At 54.0% G+C, this 11,728-nt stretch overlaps 1 protein-coding gene across 1 annotated transcript; it reads left to right on the top strand.

The window, feature by feature from the left end:
- Positions 1–7,352: 7,352 nt before the first annotated feature.
- On the top strand, positions 7,353–7,664 carry SMIM32 (small integral membrane protein 32; the record flags this gene model as incomplete). The annotated part of the gene is made up of 1 exon (XM_079703302.1): positions 7,353–7,664. The coding sequence occupies one exon, from the start codon at positions 7,353–7,355 to the stop codon at positions 7,662–7,664; it is 312 nt and encodes a 103-aa protein (XP_079559428.1).
- Positions 7,665–11,728: the final 4,064 nt, after the last annotated feature.

An 11,728-nucleotide genomic window follows, 5' to 3' on the forward strand; every position in this document is an offset into this window, starting at 1 on the left:
AGACCTTTTCCCACCATCTCAAACAGGCTGGAGCCAAAACAGGTATCTCGCTTATCAAGACCCACAGTTGTGTCACATCTTCTGGTCAGGCCCTCATTTGAGCCTTAAAGGGCTTTGGGTGGGAACAATAATGGAGGCTGGCAATCAGGAATGTTCTAGAATAACCAGCCAGACTGAAAGGGGGAGCACAACGCGAGCCCACGTGCTGACGTCTGGACATTCCAACCTGTCTGTCTCAATGTCCTGTCAAACCCTTAGCAGAGGATGGAAGAAGACTGAAACTAAATTGTCACTGCTTGCCTGCAGGGTTTGCTCCAGGATGACGTTCATTGTCTCCTTTACCCTTGTTTATATTTTCTTAGTAATGACGAAGTACTACTTTTACAACCAGAATAAAAATCAAGGGGAATGAGTTTCATTTTAGAAAGGTCAGTGGGAGCCACTGTAGGTCACTGACTCGGACAGTGACCTAAGGATAACAGGTTCCCTCTGGCAGAGGAACGTGTTCAGGATGGATCCAGCTGGGTTTACGGTGAGGCAATGAAGCTTAAGCTTCAGGCCCCCCCAGCTCACATTGACCTGTCATGTGTTTATAAAATTTGCAAAAGCAACAGCTAAGACTATTTTTTTCCACTACAAATTCCCCCATCACACTTTTCCTCAGGTTGGGTGGCACTGAAGGGACCGTGGAAACTCGGGCAATCCAGCTGAGAGGAGGCCAAGTTGGAGATACATTTTCTCCAAGTGTTAGTGCATGTAACTAAGTGGTTTCCAGTTACTTTAGAGGTAAGGTACCGCCAGCCCTCCACTGGGGATCCCAGGAGAACTCCCACCACTTCAGCTCACAGGTGTCAGGAAACGAAGGTGCAGGGTCAGAGTGGGGACCAGATATGGAGTTGTCACCAAACACCGGGTACCAAGGAATGTGATGATGGAAGGGAACTATGGTTTGAATCGTATGGCCCCAGAAGCCAGTCTGGATTGTTTTCCTGTACTTTGGATCTTGGTCAGCTTTTTAAAATTTGTCATTTATTTTGATTCTTTCTCATTCTAAATAATTATTTACTTTAAAACCTAATTTTGTGCTGTTGTTCTCAGAGAGGGCCCCTGAGATGCAGGAGCTGCAGGCGCCACAAAACCTGCAGGCTCCACAAAACCTGCATCTGCCCCTAAGGATGGACCACAGAGCACAGGGCAGGTCAAGGGGCTCAGCACCTGGGCTGTAGCAGCCCCCGCGGCAATGCCGACGGCGATGAGAGGACACACGTGAACTTTATACCACTGACCACAAAAACAAAGCACTGGCTTTGAGGGGGTCTGGCTGAGACCCAGGGCTCTGACCTTAGCCCATACTCAGAACCCAAGGGTGCAACTCTCACCCTTGGAAGACTCTGAATCTGAGGCACCCAGTCAAAGCCATCAGTAAATAGCTGGAGACTGTGGCGGGGGGGGCGGCGAGGCCAGAGAGGAAAGGTTACCAGGGGCTGGGGGCGAGGAGGGGGGCTTCTGAGGAGGGGTGAGTCTGGCTAGGATTTCAACCCCTGGCAGCTGTCCCTTCCTTCAGGCCTCAAGAGCCCCTTGTGAAAGGTCACCAGCCCCAGCAGGGGACAGATGGTGCTACTCTTGACCACCCTCTGAGCCCAACTCCGCACAGCTGCATACATCCTGCCTGACAGGGCTCTTCTGACAGGCCACCCACTGGTCTGCACGAGACATTTTTAGCTTGTGGTGCTTCCTACCAAGTCCTTCCTACCCCTCTCCTCTTAGAGGTGTCAGACCCGCACTGTTACCTGGAGGCTCTCCCAGCGTACTCCAGCTCCCACACCTTTTACCCTCAACAGGCATTTCTACCAGTAAATCTCTTGCATGTGCTTCTCAGAGGATCCAAACTGACACAGGACCACACTGGATTTTTCCTCTTGCCATCATCAGAATAATTAAAGCTGATTAGAAGACATTAACTTTCTCATTGTGTAATTCGATGATGTTTAACGCCGTACCCACATGCCATCTAAAATAATCTTGCATCCCACTTGATGTATGCATACCAAACCTTAGGCAATTCAATCCAAAAAGAGCCAGCTCTTCCTGAGTGAGTTCCTTTGCCCTGGCCTCACCACCAAGTCCCAGACCTTTGCATGAAGTAGTTCTCCAACATGCCACAGATGGGGTGGGTTGGGGGGCCTCTTAATTGACTGAACATACCCCCACCCTGCCTTGCTGCCGGTCACCACTTCTGGGCCCCAGGCATCCCCTCTGGCTCTCAGTGTCCCTCCAAGTGTAACCTCACAGGCCAGGTACCCCCTGCCTTGATACAGGGACCAGAGGGCACCAGCCAGAAGGCCAGGTACCCCTGAGCCTGGCTACTAATCTCAAACAACAGTCCTGTTCCTTTTGGCATATGCTGGCTCCATCCCAGCTTCAGCCTACTTCCCACTCTTGGCCAGAGCAGTGGCCTGTGGCTTAGTGTGCAATGACCCTACTCGTGACTCCACCCAACACCCGGTCAGGCCCAGGCAGCAGCAGGAGTGTAGGTTCACCTTCATGCAAACCCCTGTCCTTCCCACAGGAGGCTAGGTGATGGCGCCCGGGGGTGGCAATATGTCTCAGCAGCCTGCAAGCCTTGTGTCACTGGAACCCACTTGGCTGGAGGCCACACAGCTAGAGGGACTCAGAAAGGCAGGCGAGGTCACATGTCACTGAAACCAAAGAGAAGGATGTTGAGGCACTAACCAGTGAGACTTTGTCCAAAAAATGTCCAGAGTCACCCCATCACCAGAGTCAGAGCCAGCAGCCACAGCCTGCACATCCAGGTCCCAGGCAGCCCGTGAATCATGTCACTGACTCTCCATCTCACCCCCTGACCTTAAGAGACCCACAGGCCCGTGGGATCAGAGGACAGAGGTGGAGACGCCCTTTCTGGGATTGGAGACCTTTTGTGAGCTCTTTCCTTCCAGAACCGTCTCTCCCTCATACCCTATCCTTTCTCCAGTTTTCCTGCTTCACAAACCAGACTGCAACCCCTCGAAAGCCCTGGCATGACCATTCTCCAAACCCACTGCTGTCTGCTTCCATTTGGAAAATCACTTCATTTCAGAGCCTGGGCTTGGCCTACTTGCTATTCAGTTCTTAAAATGGACATTCTAAAATGCAAACTTCAGTCAGAAATCACTATGGTTGCCAAAGCCATCTGTACCAAACAAAAACAAAAACAAACAACACAAAACAAAAAACACACACAGACCCAAACAAAACAAAACAAAAACATTGCCAAGGGTGATGGTTAAAATAAAAGTCTGCAAGCAAGGGCATCACCAGCATTCACAGAGGATGCGGAGACCACTCCACAGTGGTCGAATACTCACAGTACACAGGGAAACCCACACCAGCAGCAGTGAACTCCAACCTCAGACAGCAACACTTCACCCTTGATCTTCACCCCAGCCTCTTGGTGATGCTGAGTGCTTTAATAATTCCCCTAGTGAGCAGAAGAAAAATAGCTTTACCAGGCACCAAAGGCCGGTGCAGCAGTTTATGAAATCCTGGGGCTGTAATGCCTGCAGTCTCCCAAGTTTCCATTTAACAGCTAACAAATGGCCCCATCGCAGCAGGAAAGGCACCCTTGTCTCGCCTCTCTTGGTCTCTCCGCAGACAGGCCAGCAGGGAGGGAGCGTGTGTCACTCAGTGACCACGTAATGGGGAAGAGGTCCCACAGGGATCCCAGCCCTGTGACCTCTGTCTGTCAAAGCCAACCTCCAAGCCCCTTTATAATCTTTCCCGAGACTTAAATGTATGGGTACACAAAGCTTCCTAATGGAAGGTCGCTCTGGCTTGTGTAAAAAGCTGTGTAAACCTCATCTCTGCATTTACTCAGCACCAACCTTGTTTAATTTCCTGCCTGGGGATGTTCAGGGAACGTGACCATCCTCTCTGAACATCTTTTGGAAAAGAAACAGTGCCCTCCCACTTTGGGACCAAAGGACCCCCTAAAAAGGGCAACATACCTTCTCCAACTTTACCAAAAGGAAAGGCAGTTTGACCACACTCTCCATTAAGTTTCTCACTAGAAAAAGCAGCTTAAGACTGAGTAGATGAGAACAGACTGCCAAGTCTGAGGCTCCCTGGCACCCTGACCCAGCCATGTGACCTTAGCAGGTGACACCACTTCTCGGGATTGCAGCTTCCTCCTTGGGAAAATGGAGGTGCTAGCGTGTCTGTCTCACAGGTTTTTGTGAGCAGCAAGTGCTTGGCCCATGGAAAGAGGTGTGAACCGTGGCTACTAGAACTGCTCTAAATTGGAGGTGGCCCACGGTAGTGGTTCAGTGTGGACTCTGGAACCCAATGACCAGGTTCAAGTCCCAGTTCCTCCATTCACAGGCTGCAAGGCCTGCAAAATGCAAAATGCTGATGAAAAGCAGCAGCTCTGAGGAAGGAATGCGCATTGCCAGGGACCCCAGGTGCAGAGATTTCCCTGCCCCATCAGGAGCAATGGAGCTGCAGTGACCCTCCATCCACACCAAGCCCTCTGCAGACACTCCCTACTCTTTGCCCACTTCCTGGATGATCACAGTACAATTTTGGAACCCAAAATCACTTACCATAAACCCTTACTTTATAGCCCAAAAGGCTGAGGCCTGGCCCAGATTCCACTTAGGACCTCTCAACTGAGGCACCTAGCCTTCCTGCCACTGCCTGGTGTCTTACCTGACCTCATGAGCAGGGTGGAGAGGAAGCAGGAGTCGGCAGGGCCACCATGACTCCCCACACAAACATATGGAGGAAGTTCCAGGCCAAACCACAAACTAAGCTACAAACCAAAAACATTTTGATGTTTTTCTTCATTGTATATATTGCAGATGGGCACAATCTAATGAAAAAGAAAAATTTAATTTTGTTGTACCTTAAAAAACAAACAAAAGACCCAAGACCCAGAGAGTTACTGACAGCAGGGGCTTCACCTGGATAAAATCCCCTCCATCCAGTCCACATGCTGCCTCTCCCCTTGGCTGACAGTGTCCCTGAGGAAGCTTCTTCCGGTTTCACATAATGTCCCTGGGATCCTGCTGGCTGAGTAAAATGCTATCCCAAATAGCTCAGGCCTTCTGAGGAAGGGACTCTGCTCCTTGCCTGAGCAGCCCACATCCACGGCTGCTGCATCACTGTTACGTGGAGGCTGTCCTGTGCTAACATGGATAAGCCTTGCCCCTCTCGGAGCCAGCTTTCCCATCTGGAAAATGAGGAGTTGGCCTAAGCAGCAGCCGGGCACAGGGGCTCAGGGCCCTATGCCCTTGGAGCACACTGGGCAGTGCCCCAGGACCAAGGTGGGCAGATGGGGTCGTGCTAAGGCCTGCCAGGTCCCGCTCTCCACCTCACACCCACACCTACCCCCATGCTCAGGGGGGCTCCCCACAGGCCTGTCCATGGAACTGCAGGAAAACACTGAGGAGGGTCTCTGGAGCATTTCTGCACCTCACTTAGCAAGCAGTCAAACTCTCTGTAGGGTCAGGACAGGCCCACAATTCAGTGTTATACAAAAAGCTTGCAGAGGTGTTTCTCCTGGGCTGAGCTGGGCTTTGTGGGAATGCGCTCTGGCCAAGGATGGCCTTGCACACCTTGCTTGCTCTTGTTAAGCCTGTGGGCAGGTGCGAGGTGCGGTGGGGAAGAGGTGAATAACGAACTCATCTTCCCACAGGTTCCTGCGGCCGGTGCTCACCAAGCTCTCCCACATCCTGTACCCCTTGATGGGGGAAGGAGGTGTGGGGGAGGGAGACAAGGCTATGACCTTGGCTGACCCTGTAGGTGTCTCAGAGCTGGGACTAGGGTGAGGACTGAGGTGTCCAGGGTGCAAAATGGAAGGAGGCACACTCCCTCCTGACCCTACACTTGAAGAACCTTGAGGGCAATTGCCTCCTTTAGCTTCGTGCCAGACCATGACAGTCCAGGGCAGTCAGTGCTTCTTGAAGAGTGCAGGGGCTGCGGTGGCCAGGCCACTGGTTCCCATTCTAATCTGGGGGGCTTGGAAAACTTCGCAAAGGAAGTGAAGAGTGTGGACTCCTGGAAAGGAGACACCCCTTGGTTCTGCTGACTGCTCACCCCTGTCCTGGCCACCAAGCCTTTGCCAGGGCTGCCAAGGGCAGGTGGGCCATTGCCAGCATCACGTCTTCCTCTTGCCCTCTGTGCCTGAGCAGAAAAGTCCAAGGGCGCTGAGAAAGTGAGCTCATGGTGGGGAAGCACGTGTGCCCTCAGCTAGAGAGGAGCCTGGGCCCACGGAACCAGCCCCAGCTTGTCTGGGAGCCCTCTGCCCTTGCCCAGGGCCTCCCTGCCCTCTCCAAACTACCCAGTCTTGGGACTCGGAGCCAACCAGGCTGTGCCTAGAGGGAGAATGTCCACGAGAACAAAAACAGGTATCCATGCCTGTCTGAGCCTGGTCTCTGAACCGGTTGGCTGTCCATATTGTCTCTATTTTGCGTGTGTCTCTGTTCACAGGTCTGTAATCGTCTCTTTGTCCGTCTGTCTTTCCATGACCCTGTGTTTTTCCTCCCTCCCTCTCTGTGTGTCCTTCTGTCCAGAGTGATGTGAGGCCAGGCGGGGGGGTGGGGGGGGTGCATACCTGTCCTCTCTCGCTCTCATTGGTTCGCAGCCCCCGGGGACAGCCGCCTCCAGTCCCGCCCCCCTCCAACCCCCACCCCCCCACCCCCACCCCGCCCTGGACCTGAGCGCGCGGGGCGCCTCAGAGCTCCGTCTCCAGCTCGAGACAGGAGCGCAGCAGCCGAAGCCAGCGGGGACAGGTTCTCCGCACACCCGGCATCTCAACAGGGACTCGAGGCTGCAGAATTGCTCCGAGACTCAGCGGCGGCAGCGCGGGAGGACGCGGAGGACTCTGCCTGCGCCCTCCGTGCATTCGGCTTCTGGCGGCGCCCAGCAGGGATCCCGAGCTGCGGCCACACTCACCACTCAGCTTTCGCCGCCGCCGTAGCCCAGGGGCGCCCCGGAGCCCGGAGCTCACCGGAGCTGGGGTCCGAGCTGAGAGGGCGGCCGTAAACCCGGGTCGCTGATTCGGGACCGCGGGTAGCGACGGAGAGAAACCCGAAAAGTCCGGGGGTCGCGGGCGCCGAGCCGTCCAGCTCCGAGCCGTGGGGTTCACCACCCCGCGGGGAGGGCAGCTGAGCGCGGCTGGCTACGGAGCGGCGGCGGCCCCGGGGCTCCGCGGTTCCGGCGACCCCGCAGGCATCTGGCTCGCGGTCAGTCACCCGTAGCGGGAAGAGCAGGGCACGCCATGGAGGCGCGGGGCGGCGCCGGGCGGCGCAAAGCGAAGTGAGGCGGCCGGGCCGGGGTCGGCGGCCCCGCGGGCCATGTACGGCGACGTGTTCAACGCCACGGGCGGCCCCGAAGCGGCGGTAGGCGGCGCGCTGGCCCTGGCAACCACGGTCAAGGCGGAGGGCGCTTTGCCGCTGGAGCTAGCTACCGCGCGCGGGATGCGGGACGGCGCGGCCGCCAAGCCCGACCTGCCTACCTACCTGCTGCTCTTCTTCCTGCTGCTGCTCTCCGTGGCGCTCGTCGTCCTCTTCATCGGCTGCCAGCTGCGCCACTCGGCCTTCGCCGCGCTGCCCCACGACCGCTCGCTGCGGGACGCCCGCGCGCCCTGGAAGATGCGGCCGGTGTAGCGGCGGAGCCAGCCACGCCGGCAGGCGCCCGGTGCCGGTCTCGCCGGTCTCGCCACCAGCAGTCGGTGTGAGCCAGGCAGGGTGCACCTGACGCCCCTGGGAACACTGCGCCCCGACCCCAACACCCTTCCCGCCCTCGAGCAGCACCCTGGGCATCAAGGGAGTAGGAGGAGGCGTTAGGAGGCTGTAGAAGGTCCCGATCCTCGTGGCCGCAGGGAACTAAGGTTCTGCTTCCCTGGAGGACTCTCTTCCCTGGACAGCGGGCCCAGCTCGGGGGGGCGGGGGGGGGGCCTTCCTGCAAGACGGCGCTCCCACCCGGACAAGGGAGCCTTTCTCGCCGTCCGCTGACTTCCCTACTTTTCACACCCAAGGGGCAGGCGCTGTGAGCGCGCAACTACCCGAGCGCGCAGCCAGCCGGGAGCTGCCTGTCCGGAGTCCCCGGCCCTGCAGCCGTCTTCCTGCGGCTGTTACCACCTCTCCCACTCTTTGGCACCGAGGGTCCCACTAGGATCTGAGTGTGAACTCAGCTGGACTTGGGAATGATGGCTCTCGGAAGCTTCGTCCCCTGGGGAAGGAGGGGACTCGAGTTTCAATGGGTGCCGCCCGGGTCTGAGGACCCAGTTTCTCTGCCCGCACGCGCAAAGGAGAAGCCGGTCTAGAGGCGCAGGGTCCCACCTGCAGCACCCTGTGGTCAGGAAATAGTGTCCTCCATCTCCAGGGGCCGCATTTCTACAATAAAACCTCACCGAATTAGACCCAGTGCTGACGACGCTCTGATCATTGGTTGCGCCACTTGGGAAAGGGGGATAAAGGGCAGGGCGATCCTGAGCAGGCTGAGACCCAAGTGCACCGCGCCTCCCACCTCGCTGTGGCCCAGGTCAGTTTTAATGATGCTTGCTCCTCTCCAGCTCCACCTTTCCCCAGGGTCAGTCAGTTACTTGCTCTGGCAAGTGTCTTCCGAGTGGGTCTCAAAGAGGAATTGCTGCCTCATCTGCTGGAAAAAAAAATCCCTCTAATAGGGATCCATGGAGACCTTCCCTGTGGGGTGGTTCCTCCGACCTGGCATCCACTCCGTCGCTCTCAGAGCCTCTCTGGGCCTGAGCCCTTCCAGAACCCTTTTCTAGACCAGAACCACCTGGTGAAGGAAGGGCCTGAGGGTCAGGCGATGGGGGCAGCTGCTCTGCACTTCTGCCCAAGGTAGACAGGGAGGCCAGCTCTGGAAAACACAGCGGGAAAGCAATGGATGAATAAGCCCAGCTTGGAGGAGCAGATTTCAAAGAACCTGAGAGGGAATAGAAAGAATTGTGATAACCTTGACCATTTTCAAAGTTAATCTAATTCTAGGGAGAATTCTTTATGGTGGTTTAAAAGTTTCAGGAGTCACCTGGCTCATTAGGACACCGGAGCTTAGAGAATGTTTGACTAAAAGGAGATTTGGTAGATTATCTAATCGAGTAGTTTTAAACCATTGAGGGGTCACGCAGATTTTGAGAATCTGAAGAATACTAAGGACGCCTGTCTGGCAAAATGCATACAGGCACACAATTCTACAAACTTTTTGTGAGGGTTGACACTGAAACCCATCTAAGGACCCCAGCTGAGGCTGGGAAAAGACTTGCTACGGCTCCAGTCTCAGGCTAGGGCTCCTCACCACCACTTCTCAGCCAGTGCCCAAGACCCCCTCCTGCTCCTATCCCATGAAGCAGCAGAGATGAGCAGCTGACAGTTCATCTTGGGCTTGATTACCCATGTCTTGGAGAGCTAACACCAACCAAGCCCTAATGGAGCTAATTCTATGATAACCTCACAGAACACTTTGGTTTTTGGAAATGTAGCCAAACATTTCTAGCCTATAGTAATGGTAACTCAGCTAATCCATGTGACCCTTGGTTGCAGAGAAGACGAAATGGAATAAATTTTAAGGAGGTATGAGAGCCCTGGCTGGCATAATGAAATCACACACTGCTGATATGTGGGACCCTCCAGCTTTAGCCTGGGGTCTGTGAGGGGTAAGAGACTAATGTAGAGACAGCGTATTCCTCCTCCACATCTCCCCATGGATAGATCTCAAGGCAGGATGCAGAGTGGTCAGAAGCACAAGCTCTGGAGTCTGTCTGGCTTTAAACCCCAGCTCCACTGCTCACTGGTTGTGTGACCCTGTGCAAATTACTTAATCTATCCCAGGCTATTTCCTTATCTGTGAAATGAGTATTATTATATCACCTAGCTCTACAGGGTTGAATGTCAAATGACATAATCAGTGTAACATGCTAGCGCTCAAACATTAGCTGCTATTGTAACTGAGCCTTAGGCTTGAGGCAGCACTGCCGAAAGGAGAAGCTGACCCACAAACAGGATGTGCTCTCACCACAGCTCTATTGTAACCACAAAAAAATGCGAGGGGGGGTGATTATCAGTGGACTTCTGGCTTAGAGGTCACCTGAAGTTCCTGGACCAGAACCAGTTGAAGCCAGAGTGATCCAGGAGGCTCTTGGGATCCCTTAATACAATACTGTCCCAAGGCATCAAGAGGTTAAAGCTAAAAAATGCTAAGATGGAGATAACTTGGAAACCATCTTTCTGATGTCTCTACAGGGTTTCAGTGGTCTTAGCCACCTAAGCCAAAGGTTTGGCCACTTCAAATGAACAGATACTTCTGGAAGAAATTCCTAAGTAATTGCGCCATGTAGATCTGGAATCTAGAAACCAAGCAGGGTCACTATGAGGAACTGGACTAGATTCCTGCTTTTTGCCAGGACTGTGACCCTAAATAATTTCATTCTCATCTCTCAGCTAGTGTTAGATTAGTTGAGCAGTAATGGGTCCTTTGTCATTTGGGACCTAGACCCAGATTCTCCCCTGGAAAGGATGTGGCTGAGTTCATGTCTGTCTTCTGCTGATATGCAGGGTAAGTGGACTATAATGTGCTAACTGGACATTTAGATGGATATCAGGAAGGTCGATCTATGCACACACATCCTCCTGCCCTTTGTTCTTCCATCAAGCCCATGATGTCTTGGAATTACCTTGGAAGGGCTGGGCCTGCAAGCTAAATTGAGGAATAGGACCCATGACATAGGTGTTTGGGCTGCTCTTCCATAATGGGTCACTGGGGCAGGCGAGAGGGTTGAGAACACGTTTCTGATGGGGGGTAAGAGGGTGGGTAGGGTAGAAATTAGGGAAGTGGTTAAAGATGCCAGGAACCAGGAGAAGCAGCATAATGTAGAGACCAAGAGCCAGAGTCCTGGAGCCCGGTAACCTGACCTTGGCCATCCACTCCATGCCATGCTCATGCTTCTGGATTTCCGAAAACCTGCTTCCTCATCTGTAAAATGGAGACAATAACAGTACCTGGCTCATGGGATTTTCAACATTGTGGGAGACATTGGAGGTAAAGCGTTCAGCTCATGTTTGACATGTGGTAAGTGCTCGAATGTGAGCTATCATTATTATTCACCATCAGGATGACCATTTCAGAAGTGTTTGCAGCAGCAAAAATAGCAACTGCTTTCCCTCAGTGACTAAAATTCATCACCTTTCCATACAAATCAGACCTTCCTCCAGTCTTCTCCATCTCAGTAAACTGAGCCATCATCTGGTTGCCCAAAGTAAAAAGCACATGGTGGTCATCCTGACCCCGAACTCTTCTTCATCTTCCCATGTGCAGTCCATCCTAGACACCACTCTGCTCCATCTACTCCCCTCCATCTCCACCAACGTGACCTGAATTCAAAGCCCAGCATTCACTTCTGCCTCTCTCCAAAGCACGCGTCCGATCCCAGTATCTGCCTCCAGCCCCAGCTTACATTCCAGTGGCTTCTCCTTGTTCTCAGGATTTAAAACAAAACTCTAACCTTGGCCTACAAGATGCGGCATCCTCTGGCCCCCACCAACCTCTCCAGCCTCATCCCCTCACACTCTCTTGCACTCCAGGCTCGAGACACAGTAGCCTGTTGATCCCTAAAGCCTCTCTGCCTAAGCTGCTTGCCTCCCCTCCTTCATCCAGCTAATGCCTCCTCATCCCTCAGGTCTCAATATCTCTTCCTCAAAATGGATCTGCCTGA

The sequence above is a fragment of the Hyperoodon ampullatus genome, assembly GCF_949752795.1.
Source record: "Hyperoodon ampullatus genome assembly, chromosome: 4".
NCBI classification, from domain to species: Eukaryota; Metazoa; Chordata; class Mammalia; order Artiodactyla; family Ziphiidae; genus Hyperoodon; species Hyperoodon ampullatus.